The following is a 20,648-nucleotide window of genomic DNA, read 5'->3' on the forward strand; positions in this document are numbered from 1 at the left end:
TTTTTTATTGCTAAGTAGAATGGAGCTAAACATATGTTCAGTAGCATGTAGGTATAGAAAAAAGGATGGAATGATTAAAAAGTTCTTAGTGTCTACAGTTATTCTTGATGATGAGCCATTCTTTTGCATTTTTGTAAAAAGCCCTAAAATGATAAAGTGAGCCATGCTTTTAGAAATAACTTGGAGTAAACATGATAGAACAAGTCGTAAGATTGTGTTTCTCAATTTTGTTTGTTTCATTTTTGGTGGTGCTGGGCATCAAACCCAAACAAGACCTTGCATGTGCTAGGCAAGTGTTCTTTCATTGAGCTATCCCAAGCCCATGACTATTCATATACTTTCTTGATGTAGGTAGGTGGTAGAAGCCCAACATTGATTCCATCAGTCAGTGGAATTTTTATCAGTGAGTTCATTTTATTCAGCAAATATTTGCATACCTAATACACAATGTTGGGGGGCATAATAGTGAATGAAGTCTCTTTCCTCATGAAATACACTCTTTCCTAAGGAGCCAGATAATAAATGCATTCATTGTTACTAGGTGGTTTTATACTATGTAATAATAGTATTTATTAATATATACCAATATATTGCTAATATATACTAAGATACATTAATATATACCATATACCAATACTAATAATAACATCTCCCACAACAATAATAAAGCATATAGGAGATAAAGACTGAATGGGTGGATAGAAAAGTTATTGTAAATAGTATAGTCAAGAGTAGTGTGAGAAGACAGCCTATTTAATATTGATCCTGAAAATGAAGAGTTTAATACTATTAGTTTTGTTAGAGGACTACACCAAAACAGTCCAGTTCAAGGATGAACAGTTTGTGTAGGGCCATATCTTAAACTAGAGTTCTATAAAACCACTCTTCTACAGAATATTAATGCCTATTGTTCACATATTTGAGATATGCTAGATTATGTGAAAGCAAGTTTCTTTACTGCAGAATAACTTAGAACTATTAATAAGTCCTATATAGGGGATAAGTATAATTTGTTTATTTATGTATTTATTTATTTATTTTTATGTATCTGTTTATTTTTGAGGCAGGGTCTCATTGTAGTCCAGGTTGACTTCTAGTTGAGGATGACCTTGAACTTCTGACTCCCCTACCTTCCTGGTACTATATGGTTTCATGTAGTGTTGGGAATTAAACCCAGGCTTCATGCATGCTAGGCAAATACTGTACAGCCTGCATACTTAACCTGCATACCCCAAACTTAAACAAAGAGTCCTGCTCTCCTGCTCTCAGTGGCATATAGTCCCTTTAACACCCTGGCTGACACTAAGGTTTTTGTGAGACTGGCCCAGAACCACACATAGATCTGTATATCCTTTATGTGGTTTTCCACACAACTAGAAAACAAAACAAAAGCTTTCAGTTAGGTGAGAATTACCTTGTAATGATTCGTTATTCGTTCACCTGACAAAGTATTACCTTTTAGGATTCTAAAGCCAACACAGTTAAAATATTCAAATATACAGTGGTTTTTCAACTAAAGCTGTACATTAAATTATCTTGAAAACTTAAAAAAATAAAACCTTAGATATCTTGGAGCCATTGTGGTTTGTGGTATTGCTAAGCCACTCCTGGTTCTTAAGTTTGTCAAAAGCTAAAAACCAGTTAATTGGAGGTAAAGACAGTCATACAGTAAGAGAACAAATTTTCCCACATTGAAGCCATGAAAAAGGGTAACATCATTGACAATTTTGTTAATTTCCTTATAATAATTACTTTGGCTTGCTTATTGAATTTTAACATGGCTTATAAGTGGTATATCTACCAGGCTTTAAACAACAACAACAACAACAACAACAATGCTGTTGCCACTTTCCTGAGTTAAAGGTGTTTAAATAAAAATACATATTTCTAAATTATTAATGTTCTACTAAGTGGCCCCAGTGTCTCAAAGCTGACATCAGTTGTACTAGAGGATTTGAATGAGTGTTCAAGGAAACAGGAAATGCCAAGATTCCTTGACAAGAGCTGTGGTGTGTTGTAGGAATTGCATAGACAGTGTTATAGAAGGTGCCAGGAATTGTTTTGCCGAGGTATAGAGACAGGCAGCAGTCCTGAATGTAGGTGGGAAACTAACTCCCATTGTCACTGGTGAAGACAGTAAGCAGCCCTTGAACCCAAGGAACCCAAAACGGCTGCGTACTCCAAGAATTCCTCCTCACCCAGTCACGTGCCTAAGTGCTGATGCCCAACTTGCAAGTGTTGCCACAAGAATCCTTTGTTACTACTTAACATTCCTTGCCCATGTGAAGGTTGACAGTATTTTAGAATTCCCAAAGACAAAATAGTTTCCTAGTTAACATTTCTAAAAATGGAAGCATTTCTGAATCACCTATGGATCACCTATGGACTTGTCACTAAAGTGTGTTGTTCATTTTATGGGTTAAGGGAAAAGTATATTTTTGCCCATTAAAAGTTTCTTTTGATGGTATTTTAAAGACTATATAGCAGACAGGTTGGTTTTGGTTTTTCTTTTAAAATTAGGTATTCTTCGATGAGCCTGGTGGCATATACCCATAATCCCAGCACTTGGGAGGTAGGGAGGCAAGAATACAGGCATTCAAAGCCATCAACAGCTATCTAGCAAGTGTGAGGCTAGCCTGGGCTGTGTGAAACTGTTTCTAAAAAAACAAACAAACAAAAAACAAAAAGCAAAAGTATTTAAAACAGAAAGCAGTTTGCTAAGTTTTAGCTTGTATTTTATTTTTTAGGTTGGAACATAAACCATATTTTTGCAGCAATAGGAAGGAATGATTCTTTTATGCCTGTTCATGCAAAAAAAAAAAAACTAGATTAAAAACTTTAATAAAAAGATAATTAGTAAAAACTCATAGGTAGCTTGTAACTTGAAAATACCATAAACCATTCGTTTATTCCATAAGCATTTGTCAACTCACTGATTCAAAACCCGTAATTTTTGTATGAAGATTATGAAAGAATATATTACATGAGCATTTTTGTATTCCTTGTTAGTGACTTAATTTGTCAGGAGTCTTCATTAAACTGTAATGTATTGTACATAACGATGCATACATTACTTTGAGTAAATATTTACTTTTGTACCAGCTATGCAGCATACTGTATGGACTACCAGAGCATAATGATGCAGGCCTATAATCGCGACATTTAAGAGGCTGAGGCTGGAGGATCATGAGTTTGAGGTCCGTCTGGGTTATAGCAAAATCCTTCCTTAAGGCTGGGGGTGGGGGGCAGGACACAGTACTGTAGGAAAGGCCAGCTTATTGCAGGTTGATGTCCTGCATGAGGAAAAAGAGTACAGTAGTTCCCCCTTCCTGGGAGAGGGTGTGCCCTGAGATTTCCAGTGGATGCTGTAAACTACATATAGAACCATGCCCTGTATATACTGTTTTTTTTCCTTCTGTATGTACATCTACTGTAAAGCTTAATTTATAAATTAAACACATTAATGTTAATAACAATAATAGAAAAATTGTAACAGTACACTAAAAAGCTGTGTCTCAGAATATCCTATTGGACTATATTCACCCTTATTGTGATGTAGTGAGATGGCAGTTATCATGCCTACTTGGTGAGGTGAATACTATTGACCTAGAGTTGAGTTGTTACACAAAGGTTCCTTGAACAGAATGCTGTAACACTGAAACAGTCTTGTAACTGAAATGGTGGCTTTCCTTGTAGATACTCTAGAGAACGGGATGGTTCAGAGCCTGAGCTCACGGCTGTGGAAGATTTCATCACACTACTTAGAATATTGTGCAAATTAAAATTTGTTTACTAGTCATTTCTGCATTTTCCTCTTTATTATTTCGGTCTTCAGTTAACTCTAGGGTAACTGAAACCAAGGAAAATGAAAGTGTCCTTAGTGGGGCCGTACTTCACTTTCCCTCTGTTACACAGATAAACTTTAATCTTGAACTTTATCAGTCAGTGTAATTGAATGGGTTTTCAAGTTTCTAGTGAAAAAGTTTATTTAGTTAATTTTGTTTATGAAATTATTAGTTTAATTTTGTTTTCAATCCTTAGATTGAAAACAGATAATCTTTGATTGATTGTGTTAAAAGTCCCATGGAATGTGGCAAAGGGAATAAATATTAACAGGATCGACAAGGCTTGTGGTGGTGTATGTCTCTAATTCCGGGCTTGGGAAGGGGGAGGCAGGAGGACTAGGAGTTCAAAGTCACCCTTAGCTGTGTAATAATCTCCTCTGCCCCTGAAACAAAAACAAAAGTATGGTAGATGTGTTTGACTATGGGATTTTTTTTTTTTTTTTTAAGTCTTTTTGAGGATTTGTAGAAGTATGGTGAGAGACAGCTAAATTGGCTTGGAAGTCTTCAATAGGGATACATCATTTTGCTACTGTTAACTGTTTTTTAAGTTATACTTTCTTTTAGAGAAACTTGGTCTTTTCCTTCACATCAGTGAAAACATTTACCCTTATGTGTGCAGCTACTTGATGTAGTTGCAACTTAGAAAAAAAAAACAAATTCTTTGTTTTGCAGGCTAGGTAGTATATTTAGAAGTTTGCGTGTAAGAAATTGAAATCTCTAATTCATCTTAATATTTCTCAGTAGTCTTATGTGGTAAAAAGACTATTACCTCTTTTCCTACTTATTTTGAGACAGGGTTTCCTATGGCACAGGCTGGTCTTGAACTAATGTAGCTGAGGGTGATCTTGAACTTTTCATCCTCCTTTCTGCCACACCCACTTTGTGAGGCTCTCAGGATCTAGCCCAAGTTGCATGCTAAGCAGATATTCTGACTTACATTGAGCTACATGCCAAGCCCATTTTTTTCCTTATTGGTGGTCTTGAGGTGTAACCCAGGGCCTCAGACATGCTAGGGAGTTTATCACTGAGCATGCAATATTTGCAACTTTTAAATTAATGGTAATAGCCAAGATTTTCCTTTGTCTTAGAAGGTTTGAATTAAACAAATCCTTGTAATTTTTTCTTATTTTCAAAACATAGTATATGAGAATTGTGAGTTAACTGTGGAAAGTTCAATAGTTCAATATGTTCTTGCCTAAGAATATCTTTGTAGACTGATGTCCTCCTTACTGTGTAATGAGTTCAGAGTTTATGAACTTCATTGTTGATCAACTGAGATAAGGTTTGAACATCAAGATTTTTCCCTTAAATATATAGGCGTTTATTATAACTGATGGGGTTTTCTCTGAAATGAGAGTACAGTTACAGACTGTCAGATTTCATAAATATATATGTGCATAGATCTTCTTGCAACATAGTTGCCTTTGGACATCAGTAAATAATCTTTCCTTGAAATTGAGATGTTTTCAAAGGAAATTTATTTTGTCTTTACTTTCATTCTGGAATCACAAGTTTTACTAGAAGTAGACTTAAGACATAAAATACTACTTTCAGCATGCTACGACTTTCTAATGCATGCATAAACTTAATGAGTTCTATTTTTCTTTCTGATAAAATATTTAACATAGTAGTCAGGTAATAAGTAGCTGAAAATTACATTTATTTTAAAATAGAAAGACCAATTCTTTTAGAAATAACCTGTAAGAAAATTTTTGCCGATATTGATTATACTGACTTGATATAGTCTCATACTTGTTGTTGAGGAAGAGCTCTATAGATTTTTGTTTGTTTTTTGTTTTTGTTTTTGAGACAACATCTTACTATATAACGCTTGGCAGGCCTGAAACTCACTGTGTAGATCAGGTTGGCCTTGAAATTACAGAGATCCACTTGCCTCTACTTACCAAGAACTGATATTAAAGGCATGTGCAAACTCCCTGGCTATGAATATGAAAAAAATATATACATACATACATACATACATACATACATACATACATACGTGTGTGTGTGTGTGTGTGTGTGTGTGTGTGTGTGTGTGAGTAAAACAAGGAAAAATTCAACTAATTGGTATTTTAAAGTAGTAGTTGATATTTTCAGGTAATAGAATACTATTTTGAATATTTGAAGATATGTTAAATACTTGTCATTTTGCAAGTTTGGATAAAAATGTGGAAGTGGGTTTTAGTAGAAAGAAGCAACTCTGTAACACATGGATTTAATTCAAAGAATGTATACTAAAATATTAAGAATTTATTTTAGACTAAAACTTGACATTATATAGTTTGCAGGGGTTAGCCTTAAGAGTAATTTTGCACTGGGCATTGGTGGCGCATGCCTTTAATCCTAGCACTTGGGAGGCAGAGGCAGGTGGATCTCTGTGAGTTCGAGGCCAGCCTGGTCTACAGAGTGAGTTTCAGGACAGCCTCCAAAGATACAGAAAAACCAAAAAAAAAAAAAAAAGTAATTTTGCAGTAGAAACATGTACAAAACTTATTCTGATTTTGTTTTCACACAGTGCCTTGAAGATAATACATTATAACCATTTTAAGGACAATTGTTTTACGAATAGATTTTGCTCTAACAATGGCACCATTTCTAGATTGTACAGATTCAAAAGTCTTCCTTCAAAATAATTTGAGTTTGTATTATGGTCATTTAAAGAAGTGGATTATTAAATTTGCTTTCAGTGAGGCAGATGTCAGTATTAAAATCACAAGTGAGAACTGTTTCCAGGTTAAGTGATAACAGTTTAATGTAGCTGTTATTTAAGTGCCTAGTGGTCTACCCTTCACTTTCCATGAATTCCTGTAGTTGTCCAGCAATCTAAAAATGATAGAACCTGTGTCCTGTTTGGATACTTGTAGTCTGTAAATGGAGTCTTTCAACCTCCAACACTAATCCAGGCATTGCTGAAATGCTTTTATTTAAGAGTGTAATTCTTTATCTGTGCTATGACATCTCTTAATATCTGTGCATAGAATTTTCTTTTATCTGTTTCATTTGTGGCTTTTTTCATGGGATAGAGAATTAGACAATCAAGTTGAAGACTTAATAAAAAATTGTTACTCTACTTAAGTTATTTGGCAAATGTTAAGGAACATTTTAGTTAAAACCCTCTTACTGATTGTTTTATTTCCTCATAGTATTTCATTTTATTTTGAGGCATTTTAAGTGCATAATCCCCTCATTAAGTTAAATTATATATTCTAACAATGTTTCTGTGGTCTGTTTTTTCCCTGGTGTTTACTAGTTCAGCATTCTGAAGTATTATATACCCAATCATTTGAAGAGACTCCAAGTAGCTCCAATCTAGTTATTAGAGCCACTTCTGAGACAGCAACAATTATTTTGATATATATTTTACAGGCATTATCAAAATTGAGGTAACTTTAAAAGTTCAAGTAAATTTTAGTTTGGAATGTGTAAGAAATTAAAAGCTTAAGATTTAATATTTTGCATGAGTTTTTAAAAATTTACTTTATATGTATAAGTATTCTGCTCAAGTGTATGTATATGTACCACATGTGAGCCTGTTGCCTCTGAGGTCAGAAGAGGGCATTGGATCCCCTGGAACTGGAGTTACATATGGTTGTGAGCCATATGAGTACTGGGGACTGAACCTCAGTCCTCTGTAAGAGCAAGTGTTCTTAATCGAAGAGCCCCGTACATGAAGTTTTTTAAAATAAGGAACTTACTTTTAATTTTTTCCCCCTTCCTTCTTTCCTTCCTCCTTTCTTTCTGTTTTGTTATTTTTCCCAAGATAGAAAAAGACGTCTAATCTCAGGAATGTGTAATTCTGAATTCATTGAAATTAATTTGATGAGTGTCTAGATGCAAATTCCTGTGTTGTAGTTAATAGTAATAGGAATGGATCTAGCCATCAATATGCTGTCCATTTGTTGCTTCCTTACATGCAAGGGAAAATGTCGCTCAATATAAACTTAATTATGGTAATTAAACTGGGGAGGGGAAGGACTTTTATTTTAAAACAATATCTTTTGACATAAATTACTGCTAACAGGCTGAATAAAAAAAATATAAGAGATATAGCCTTGGCATGGTGATGAATGCCTGTAAATATTATAGTACTTTGGAGACAAAGAAAATGTATGAGTTCAAGGCCAGTCTGGTTTGCTTTAGGTAACAAATTTCAGGACTGTTAGTGTACATAGCAAGTTCCAGGCTATCCAGGGCTACATAATGCACTCCTGTCTTTAAAAAGCAACAACACACACACACACACACACACACACACACACACACACACACACAAATTTATTTTGCTTATTGCTTTACTGTTATGTAGGTTTTAAGCAAGGACCTCTGAGTATAGGCATTTATAGGCTTATGAAAGCTTATGTGGCTCATACAAGTACTCTGTGCTTGTTAATAAAAAAAATTATGTAGTAAATCATTTTGTTCAGTAAGTCATCTTAAATTGATATTACTAATAAACTTTTGTTTTGTCAGTGGCAAGGTCTTGCTATGTAGCTGCCCTTGAATATATAATCCTCCTGCCCCACCCTTGCTTCATCCTGGGATTGCAGGCCCTTGTTAGATTCCTTCCTTGACTCTTACTGATAATTTTCTTTTTTTTTCCTTCCTCTTCCTTTCTTAATTTTTCACTTTTTTTTTTCAAGAAAGGGATTCCTGTAATGCAGGTTGACCTGAACATACTCATAGCTGAGGATGATCTTGAACTTGTGATTCTCTTGACTCTACCTCTTTAGTTCTTGGATTACAGTTGTGTATCATCACACCAGGTCTTAAGTTTCATTTTTATTATGCAGTTGGCTTTGCCTAATGGTGGTTAGACTATAGTTACAGGAAAAATAGTATGTTGTCTTCATATGCATATAGTAAGAAATTATGGGCAAATGACCTTAACAAAAGGCAATCTTCTGAAAGTATTATATTTTATTTAGTTTATGCCTTTTTATTCTTTTTAAAATGATTTAAATAATGTATGGGGGTGGTAAGATTTTGTGTTATGCCACATGCCAGTAAGTATAGTATTAAAAGTAGTTCTACCAAATTTACTAAATTTAACATTAAATGTATTTTATTGATTTGTTTTGTAAAATCCTTCTTAGATTCTCTCAGATCCTCCTCAAAAAATGGCATAGGTGCCTTTAATTATAGCACAGACAAGAAATGTGTCAGTTTATCTAGAAGGTATATGAATTTATAAAGGTAAATAACATTGAAAACTACTTCACTTCTTTTGGAGTGGGGCTCTTAATTTTTCCTTTGAAGTTTAGGGAAGTTAGAGTCAGCAGCAGACTAGAGTGCTAAGTATGGAGTAGATGGTCTCATTGCTGTATTAGGTCACCACAGTATTACACAGAATTTGTCATAACAACAAAGGAATGGCCTCCATGAAATGTATTCTTACTTCTGTCAGAACCTTGAAGTTTTGAGAATAATGTTATGAAATTGCTGGTTTTATTGCATTTTCTTTATATCCTTTATACACCTGTGCATCTGGAGTGTAACTAACAGACTAAATAAAACATTTGAAAAAGAAATGTTTCTTGTTACTCTATTGAGGACTCTGTTGTAATGTTAGTTATTTCCTACCGGCTAATCCATTCTATTCCTGAGTCAAGAAATAATATTTCTATAATAAAATTGGCAGTGTTAGTTTATGGTTAGAATAATGGATTTTACACAGTATTTTTAGGATGATTTTCAGTTTTGGAATTGGTGTATTGAAAAGGGAGATAAAACACTACTATAAACCTAAATGTCTGTCTTTTCCTTTAAACTATGTGCTCTACTAGTTATCATGTTAAAAATCAAGGAGTATTTGGGAAAATGACAAAATGTGGATAGACCGTGTCTGTTTAAAGAAGGAACTAAAATGGCGAATGAATGAATCTTTAGCAAGGAGCTAGACTTGGAGAGGTTACACTTGTGTGTGCTCTCTGGCATTTGTAGTGTACGCTTTTAGTCAGTTTTTGCAGATAGGAGTTCTTAAAGCAGATGGCAACCTCTTCAGATGCCCTCTATAAGTATCTCTATAAGTGATACTGGGTTATCTTTTGAATTAGTTCACTTGATTCAGCGCTTTCTTTTTTCTGTAGATAATGCTGAAGTGTTAAACTGTCATTTTCTTTTGATCAGCTTTTCAAGTATTCTGAGTACTTGAAGCATTCACTCTCTTTACCTCTTGGATCCTTTCAAAGTGTTAAATGAAACTCTTGTATCCATCATAGGTAACTTTGTTTCTGAACAAAATGATTTATTGTTTATCAGTATGAAGAAAAGACAGTGTGATTCCTAAAAACATTTCCATGGTAGGAAATTTATGACATTCCTCAATTTCAATAATTGAGATGAGTATAGTGGAAAAAGTTTAGAGCAGACTGGTTCATTTTTATTTTAAAAGTGGGATAGTTCCTAAACAAAATGCAGTACATATTGCTGAATTTCATCTCTGTTTAGTCCTCCCTTTTAACATTTTTCTTTTTATTAAAATAGCTTTATGATGTTATTCTGAAGAAAAATACACTCACAGCTTTTGATACTTAAGGTTGCTTTTCCAAAGATAGCACTTTTTAAATTTTTTTTTTGATTCCTGTTAACATAATTCTAAGAGCTGCTTGGGCTGCTTTCTTATTTATTCAAATTGTTCTGGATTTCTATTATTTGAAGTAATAAAAAATAAGTATTCTCAAGCATTTTGCCACTTATAAATATAAATTTGTATTTTTGTATTCTAGAATGTAGTAAAACTAGAGTTTTTTAAAACTAGGTTCTTCTAAAATCCAGTCTGCTTTCTGTATGCGGATGTCTGTCCCTTTCCTCCAGTTCCTCAAGCCTACACCTTGTTACCTTACTAGCCCCCATGCATATATGTACATACATGTTACTTTCCAATGTTCCTTGGCTAGGTGATCCCTCGGAACTTCTTTCAGATTAACTTCCTTCCTATTTCATTATCTGAGTGGAGGCTGGGCTGAGTGGTGTCTGTTCCCTCATTCTCCTCCTGGTGTTTTGTGTATAATAGCACTGGTCATTGGCCTGATGGAAGAATAGGGGCCACTTGAGGTTCCTCAGTAGCAGCAGGACAGACACTCTGTCTCCATGTTTGGGGATTGGAGAGATGAGGTGTAACAGAGATGAAAGGAATTTCCTCTGGGCTTTGTTGTATATTACTGTAGTCATAGAAATACTCAAAGGAATAAACCAGGTTTGTTGCATTGCCCAACATGGTCTAAGAGTGATATTTCTAGGTGTCTAGGATACACGAGAAGTCCTAGTCTGGATTTAAGTGCCATTTATAATGAGAGACTGGAGATGTAAGTTAGTGGAAGTTGCTCTGTAGGTAGGATGATGCTGAGTGTGGACCAATCCAAAATGATGTTTGGTTTTGAGATGCTTTTTTTTTTTTTTAAAGATTTTATTTATTTATTATGTATAAAACATTCTGCTTCCATGTATATCTGCACACCAGAAGAGGGCACCAGATCTCATAACAGATGGTTGTGAGCCACCATGTGGTTGTTGGGAATTGAACTCAGGACCTCTGGAAGAGCAGTCAGCGCTCTTAACCTCTGAGCCATCTCTCCAGCCCTTGAGATGCTTTTTATAAGAATACTTAACAAACTAATATTTCACTTATGTTTCTTGGATTTTCTTCTTTTAGTGTTTTTGAAACAGGGTCTTCCTTTGTAGCTAATTAGGGCTATCCTAGAACTTGCTATGTAGTCTAGGTTGGTCTTGAACTTATGAACCTTGTGTGTTAGTCTGATAGGTACTGAGATTAGCAAATAAAACCTGCATTAATGATGACCTCATTTAACTTAATCTAAGCCTGATATTTAGCAAGTTAGGTTTGTGTATAACCAATATAAGGCACCGGCTGAGGCATTGCTATTTCCCCAAAGCTTCTTGCATACAAGCTTATTCTGCAGAGTACGTGGAAAAAAAAGCAGACAGAAAAAACAGGATATCTCCTTTTGACTGCAAGATGGGCAAGTAGGCAAGTGTTTTCCTTTTGTTTGTTTTGAGACAGGGTGTGTAGCTAAGACATGCTGTGTATGTAGATCAGTGTTTCAAACTCTCAGAGTTTGTCTGTCTCTGCCTCCCAAGTGTTGGGATTAAAGACATGCCACACCATGCATAACAGGCTGTATTTTTTTAAAAACTTCTGTTGTATTGTCAGTGTCATCATAAAGTGTGTTGTGTGTGGTGTGTGTATGAGCATGTCGCCATATGTGTTCACGTGTGTGCATGTGTGTGGAGGCCAGAGGACAACCTAAGTTGTTATACTCAGGAATGCTGTTTACCTCATTTAAGTTTGGGTTCCTCATTGGTCTAGAGCATACTAGTTTAGTCTAGATTGGCTGGACATTGTGTTTTCATGTGGGTTTTGGGGGATCGAATTCATTCCTGGTACTTCTAAGTCAAACACTACTGACTGAGTCAGCCCTCAGCACCTGTTGGCATAACCTATGAAGAAACATTGGTAACATAATTTACTGGAGTCATAACAGCCAAGAGCGGGGAAAGAAGGCTTCAACTTTTGTGTCTTCTACCAAAATATCAAGACTCACTTAGAGTCTTTCTTTAGTAGTTCTACCTAATAGGGACTTAGGCTTTCCATCTGTACAGAAAGAAGCAAGTGAAGGGTAGATACCTAGGCAGTTTAGCTAGACTGTGTCTCAAGATTTCAAAAAGCTGTGAGTAGTGCTTAGCATTCATGAGATCCTGGGTACTGGAAAAAGGGGATGGGAAAGAGTTAAAATGTGTGATTACCTCGTATAGTTATAAAATACTGTGCTTCTAGTTGCCATATTTGAAAGGAAATTCATTATGGATAAGCATAGTAAAGAAATATTTTGTGTATGTGATTTTGATGACCCCCCATTAGAATACATTTGAAAAAGAAACTAATTTTACTAAACATTTAATATTAATAACGAGAAAGTTGAAGGTCAAAAAGAGTGAACTTCAATGTATTAGGAACGAGTAGCAATGCAGATTAACCAGTATTTGTATTTTAAAAGTTAGAATGGAGCTGGGGCTCACTTAGTAAAGTACTTGCAGCACAAACATGAGGAGCTGAGTTCAGTTCCAGAACATATAAAAAAGCCAGCTGGAATACTGTAGATTTCTGATCCCAGCCCTGGGGAGAGGAGGATCCCTGGGGTTTGTTAGCCAGGTAGCATAGCCTACTTGGAGAGTTACAGGCCAGTGAGAGAGAGTTCGTGTTTCAGAACAACACAAGGTGAATGATGCCTGAGACTAGAAAGGATAGTCAGGGTTTGCACTGTGCACAGACAAACAGGCACACACGTGCTCACACGCACACACACACACACAAACACACACACACACACACACACACACACAGAGAGAGAGAGAGAGAGAGAGAGAGAGAGAGAGAGAGAGAGAGAGAGATTAGAATGTATTCATTCATGTATGTTAGGGGCTGAGCACAAACCTAGCACAGTGTATTATTTTGCTGGGGATTAAGCCCAGGTTCTAGTGCATGCTAGGCAGGGACTTGACAACTGAGCTACCTCTACAGCTTTGTGTTGATGTTCTTATATAAAAGGTAGTTGGTGGATTTCTTGATTTTAAATTTTCTTCTTTTGTAATTGCAACAAATGCTAAAACATTTAAAATGTAAACTGGACATAATGGTACATGTCTGTGATCCCAGTACTCAGGAGGATTCCCTGTCTGTGTCCTGTGAAAGCAATTAGTGAGGGTGAAATAGCATATGGATAAGCCACAGATTGATGTTATTAACTAATTGTTTGCCTTTATAAGGAGATGCTTTTAATGATTGTATAAAAACTAGCAAATTTATTATTGTGTGCCGATTTTTATGGCTGTGATGGGTCTCAGCAGATGGGAGAATGCTCTTGGGTAGCCTTATTTGTTGTAGCATGGAATATGCTTCTGTTAACAATTGAATCTTAAATTGTTAGTGTTTCGATGTAGACCAACCTAAAGCAACAATTTTGGTGTTCTTGAAAGTTAATACAATTTATTAGTAGGAATTCAGTTATTTTGAAAGCATATAGGAATAATCCGGAGAGTGCTTATTCTGTGCAGCTATGAGTTGACAGCATAGATTTTTCTGTTAACAAACCAAACTTTGATAGCTTCTCAGCGGTCTGATTGCTTTACTTGAAGATATATTTTAAAAGATAAAGCAGGTAATGGGTTGTGAACTAACTCAGTGGAGAAGGGTGCTTTCTGCCAACCCGAGTTTGATCCTCAGAACTCACAAGGTAGAAGGAGCTCCTGAAAGTTGTTTTCTGACCTCTACATGGGAGTAGGTGCTTATGTGTGTGCTCTCTCTCTCTCTCCCCCTATAGTAAGTGTAAAAATAACCAACTGAAGAAAATTAAATTTTATGCCGCCAGAATCACACTTTAAAATACTATTACAGACACACCATTATTATTTACTTAGTTTTGGCTTACTAATGGTAGATGTAAGATGGATACCTTGGATAACAGGATCCTTACTAGTGCTTTCTCATTGACAGTCAAAGCTGGAAAAATTCTTTATTAGTTTGTATAACTCTTCTTTGTCATTGTTTGAATCCATTGGAAATGAAAAGTGACAGTGACCATAATATTAACTGTTAAATATAATTAAAATATGAAAATATTGCTGTTTTCTTTATGATAAATACTAAATTTAAGCTAAGTTATAAGGTATGCTGTTTGGAAATATGGAAGATACAAGAATGAAGCCAGATAACAAGTTTATGCTTGTATTTTCTACTGATGAAGACTTTCACACAAGTTATTTCCATGGGTAGGTGATGTGGCTCTGCATGTATACATACATTTATACTTATTTGCATGATTATACATGTAGGAGTAGTACAATTTTGACTTGGCCTGTGACCTGTTTTCTCAGCTTGGGGGTGGGAGATGGGGAATATGTGGATAAATGGCTCTGAATTGGATTTGGGTCTATAAATTTCAGAATAAATCAGTAAACAGTTCATTGCAAACAGCTGAAGAAACCTACAAAACTTTTTAAAAAATAGAGCCCATGGTCACATAGTCAACATTGTATTTGGTCCCTTTGCCTTCTGTAACTAAGTATTTGGACATCACACAGTATCATGATTCCACAATAGTCATTTTGAACTCTGACGAAAATTCCATAGAAAAGATGCACTTTTTTTTTTTTTAAAGAAATGAAAAACCTCAAATGGGAACAAATTTTGCTGTTTGAACAAAAATCCATTATCGTTTTGTTAAATTTTATGGGCTTTGATGAGCTTGATTTACCCCTGTAAGGAAACTGGAAATGATTTTAAGTAGTCAACTAAAATTGCCACGATCGTCAGAATTTCATATTGTGATGTGTCTGTCCTTTATATAGTGACACCTGACAACTCATTTGCTTTTATGTCTGATCACTTTTTTTTATTTTTTAAAATATCACATAAGATATGGGATAAATAGCCCATCTGTATTTGTGTTTTGTTCAGTGAGTTTATACAATGGATGTATGTACTGAAACAATAAGCCTTCATTGTATGTTATTTTTTCATTCACTGACACATATATTCATAGTTATAAATAGGTGTGTTTGATACTCATTTGTTGGGTGATGTTAAAAATCTCTGTGGAGAAACAGTTTGCTTCTTCTTCATAGCTAGCTATTGGGAAGGACAGCATTCCCTTTAGCTCTGTTCTAGAATGGGGGGAGGGTTGAGGGATTTCCTGAAAGAAAACTATTTTGAAGTCCTTTTGCTACTGTGTTAGGAAGAGGGTGGCAATACCATTTTAAAGCATGTGCTCATTTTATAAGCATGAATGCTGGGCTATTGTAGCATGAATTACTATAGTGTAATTATAGTGCAATTACTGTGGTGCTTACCTTCAGTTAGTGATGTGATTTGGGGTTGGGAGCATGTTCTTATTTTTCCAATAAGAACTTTCTCAACTTCTTTTAAAACCTACTCACAGGACTATCCTTTACTAGAATGAACTTATCTTTCTCAGGGAAAAGAAAATAAAATTATCCCTTATCCTTTATAAGATACCCAAAGCAAAATCCTGACAGTGGGTTTTGTGGTATTGCCTTTTTGTAGAATGTTGTAAAGTGTGTAACATCCCTGTTACTGTAAAAGGACCTTGCTGGAGGTAAATAAGTTAGTGGACAGAGCTCTTGTGCCAACTTTATTTAGTAAATAAGAAAATGTATGTGTGATTTTCCTCTCAAAGTCTACTAGGAATTTTTAGTATTAGCTACTAAAAGAGCTAAACTCGTTTTTTCTAAGGGCACTAAGTTATATATATTTCAACAGTTTACTGCAGTTTCCCCTCATTTTCCTTGTGGAGTCATCATCACCTTTTCTTTATCTGTTGTTCTGAGGGAGTAATTCAGTGTCACATTGTGTAGTCTTGTCATCTGTTCTTCATAGTAAGTAATGCCCCTTTCCTCTTTCCAAAACATGTCCCTCATCTTTGTAAACTTGGGTTATCTTCTCTACTTCAGCATCATGTTCAAACTACCAGATGCATAAAGCTCTAATCAGATACAATGGTAGTTAAGGCAGCTGGCATTTAGTGGGCTCTTAATTAGTTGGAGAGATATTTCTTACCCCACAAGTTAGATACAAGTATACATTTTTTTTCCTCCCTAGATGGACCTCCAGTTGTAGCTCATTATGATATGTCTGACACCAGCTCTGACCCAGAAGTGGTAAATGTGGACAATTTATTGGCGGCTGCAGTAGTTCAAGAGCACAGTAATTCAGTAGGCGGCCAGAACACAGGAGCTACCTGGAGGACCAGCGAGCTTCTAGAGGCAGGTTGGTCTCCCCTACCCCTTTTTCTAATGACATAATATGCATGAGTCCCGCCAACCATTTCTTCTGGTAGTAGGCCCTGCTGAGGAGAGTAAGCCATGCACAGCTTTCTGTCATTGAATGATTGTGACTATCCAGGCTGCCCTGTATAACAAAAGATTTGAGTAGCATATCATTTTACTTCTTAATTAGAAGGAAGCAAATAAAAATATATGAATGTGTAGGCATCAAGTTCCAGGAGGCATACTCTTGGGTTAAAATGCGTCTATGGAAAAAAAAAAAAAAAAAAAAAAAGCAACCAAGATGTCCTCATGCTCTTTGACTAGTTCTTTCCCTGTGGTGACTCTGGATAGCCGCCATGCAGCTTCAGGAGGGCTATGGCTGCTCCCTGCCTGCCTGTGCTTCCTTCCATCTGCAGTGTATCCTCGTTTCCTCTGTGGTCTCTTCCTGTTAATTCCTCCCCAGTAAGCTCTCCCTCACCTTTTCTAATCATTTCTTTCCCCTGCCTACATCATTTCAGAGAGAATCTCCTTTTTTGTGTTCCATTATTTTAGTCTCTGACATGCTTACAGTGATACTTAGAACCTAGCTGCTTGTTGGAAGCTTCTTACCATGCCTCCAGCTTTCCTTCAATTTCTTCCTCAAATATTCTTTCTAATTTTTTTTTTAAACGATTAGTACTTAAGTTTATGATAAAGGGGAAGAAACTTAAACAACCCTTCTTATGCAGTATATGTTTTCTTTGTTGCTTTCAAAGGATTATGTTCATGGGTTTAATGTACTGGTCTGGCAGTTTAATCAATGGCCCAAGTATTACTTTTATGTGAAGTTTTATAGTGTAATTTGTTTTTCTACATTAAAACACAGTGCCCGTGGTGGCTGTCCTGCATTCTTTCTATCAGTGGAGAAGAATAACTTACTGACCGTCTGATTGTGTCTGATTTGGAAATTGGATTTAGTTTTGATCTTGGATCAGTTGCTTTTATTTTTGATTTTTATTTTTATGTGTATAAATACTCTCCTAACAAGAATCTTTAAAGGATTTATTAGGATTCTATATCAGTACTTTGAGAAGAAATAATAATACTTTAAAATTAAAGACAATACTGACCACAGATCACAATTTGGGTAACATGTTTCCAAGCTCTGTGATTTAGTTTGTTTTATTACTAGATGTGTGTGTGTTTTGTTTTTGTTTTTGTTTGATTCTTGTTCATGGCTGAAGAAGTAATCTATCCATCTCAATTTTATTTTCCTGTTTCCCTGACCATGTAATTACATACAGACCACTTACTAGTAAATTCTTGGGGATAAAAATGAACAATTCTGGGGCTGGAGAGATGGCTCAGTGGTTAAGAACACTGACTGTTCTTCCAGAGGTCCTGAGTTCAATTCCCAGCAACCACATGGTGGCTCACAACCATCTGTTATGAGATCTGGTGCCCTCTGCTGGCATGCAGGCAGAAGACTGTATACATAATAAATAAATAAAATCTTTAAAAAAAAATGAACAATTCCGACTGGACATTGGTGGCACATGCCTTTAATCCTAGCACTCAGGAGGCAGAGGTAGGCACATCTCTGAGTTTGAAGCCAGCCTGGTCTACAAAGTGAGTTCCAGAACAGGCTCCAAAAAGCTACACAGAGAAACCCTGTCTCCAAAAACAAAACAAAAAACAATTCCCAGCATGTTGTTATTTTTCTAAAAAAAACTAAATCGAGAGAGAGAGAGAGAGAGAGAGAGAGAGAGAGAGAGAGAGAGAGAGAGAGAGATTATACACGAAGGCCTGCTTGTCTGCATGTATACCATGTGAAGTATCCATGGAGGGCAGAATAGGTTGTCATTGCCTGGAACTGGAACTTGTGGTGCTTGTCAGCCATTGTGTAGGTGTTAGGAGACCCACTTGTGTCCTCTGCAAGACCAGTAGAGCAGCAAGTGTTCTTTTAACCTTGGAGCCACCTCTCTAGCCCACATGTTATTTATTTATTTATTTATTTTTAAATTTATTTTTATCTGTATGGGTGTTCTCCTACATGTATGTCTGTGCACTACTTGAATGCCTGGTGCCAAAAATGGCATCAGATTGTCTGAAACTGATGTTACAGATGTTTGTGAACTACCTTGTGGGTGCTGGGAATCAAACTTGGATCCTCTAGAAGGGGAGCCAGTGCTCCGTCAGAGCCGTCCCTCTAGCCCATGTAATTCTTAACATAGAGATTTCTTATCAGTATGTTGACTCATGTAGAATTGTTAATGTTTTTCTTTGATCTACAGAAAACCCAGCAGTTCTATCGTGGGTAATATTTGCATGTTCATGTTCAGGTATAGTCATATCTTAATGTCTGTGGGGAATTTGTTCCAGAACCTCTGGATTATAAAACAAAATAAAACCAAACCCCTCAGAGGGACTGGGCCCATAACCCAGGAGAATCAGTATGAGTTTAAGGCTAGTGTGGGCTATAGAATAGATTTGGGTTAACTTGGGCTAGAGTAAGATTCTGTTTGAAAAAAAAAAAAATCCAAATCTGTAAGAAAGAAGAAATCCCTGTTATAAAATGGTACAGTATTTGAATATAACACACATATGTATTTCTATATCACACATACATATGAGATGGATCTCATCTCATATAAGCCCTCATCATTGTACTATATGTTGTTTGGGGGAATGCCAACAAAAAAGACTGCATGTTCAATTCAAATGCAGTTTTTCCCTCAGTATTTTCCATTTGTAGTTGGTGGAAATTCTGAATGTGGAGCCACTGTATGGAGGTATGGAGAGCTCACTGTAAATTTTAGATTGTTTGTTTAAGATATCATGATTGCTGTGTATCTACCACCATTGTTTTTAAGAAATAAAACATGCTGAAAGAGTGTGAGGAGGGTAACACCAGGGGCTTCAGCTCTGCTGCTTTCCCCCTTCCTCTCAAAGCTGTTCTAAATTTGTCGTTTGGCATTTCTGTGTTATTTCTTTGTGTACTTAATTTGTTAATTAGTAATTAGTTTAAAAACATACCTACTTTAGAATTAATTGCATTGCAGACAATCATTTATAATTTTTTATTTAACTTAAACATTTCATGAACTTTGTGCTTGCTAAGCATGAGCCTCTGGTTCATTACTTTTTTCCCCCCATTATTTAGTATTCTATAAAGTATATCACAACCTACTCTTACTAAATGTTTAGGGTGCTGTTTTAAATGATTTGCTGCTGTTAACATTTTTGTATATATGCATATAATTTTGTATGTATGCATGTGCACACATAATTTTGTATATGTGTATACACATATATATATAATTTGGGGTATGTATATATATATAAAATTTCTATAAGTTAAAATACACAGAATATATGTGCAAATTGGGCCACAAATTATGATAGTCTAAACTTTAGGATACAATTACCATTATTTAATAGCTTCCATGACATTTTCTTGTGGAAATGTCTCTTTCAAACCCATTTTCCTTAGATATGAAAATGTAGACTATTATGTGAGTAATAAATGAAATCAAGCGTTATGATTTATAGTAGGAATCTATTACATGGATGTAAGCATTATAGTATCATTATAAAAAATTAATAGAAGTCATGATTGTCAATTTAGTTTTGGCATTTTCTCTGTTTTGTGTTGTGAATGTAAGTTAAATGTTCCATGGTTAATCTGGTGTCCCAGTGTCACAGATAAAATTCTAGTCACTGAACAAACTATTCATATGTTCATTTTAATAACAGAATATCAGCTCAAGTCCACATCCCTGATGTATTTAGGGTCATTTGAATAATCATTGGTAATGGATTAGTCAGTTTCCTTTTCAAAGCAATTAGATGATGTTCTTGTATTAGTTAGCACTATTTAATATCTTTAGTTTTGACCTAGGTAAAAGAGTTCAGTCACAGGTAGTTAAAAGACTAGTTTGGAATCAGGAGAGACACTGGTCAGCAGGAGATGTACATTTTTAACTTCTGCATCTCGTCCTTGCCAGGTACTTATTTTTT

General features: G+C 35.5%; 1 protein-coding gene across 2 annotated transcripts in view; it reads left to right on the forward strand.

Moving 5' to 3' along the window:
- Nucleotides 1-20,648, forward strand: part of CUNH18orf25 (chromosome unknown C18orf25 homolog) — a 76,378-nt gene that overhangs the window by 36,914 nt on the left and 18,816 nt on the right. The window contains exon 3 of one of the 2 annotated variants that reach the window (XM_027397948.2): nucleotides 16,483-16,650. The exons of the other annotated variant lie outside the window; for it this stretch is intronic. Within the exon in view, the coding sequence (XP_027253749.1) occupies nucleotides 16,483-16,650 (168 nt within the window). The remainder of the gene's footprint in view (nucleotides 1-16,482; nucleotides 16,651-20,648) is intronic. 2 annotated transcript variants of the gene reach the window in all.

Source organism: Cricetulus griseus, chromosome 2, assembly GCF_003668045.3.
Source record: "Cricetulus griseus strain 17A/GY chromosome 2, alternate assembly CriGri-PICRH-1.0, whole genome shotgun sequence".
In the NCBI taxonomy this organism is placed as follows: domain Eukaryota; kingdom Metazoa; phylum Chordata; class Mammalia; order Rodentia; family Cricetidae; genus Cricetulus; species Cricetulus griseus.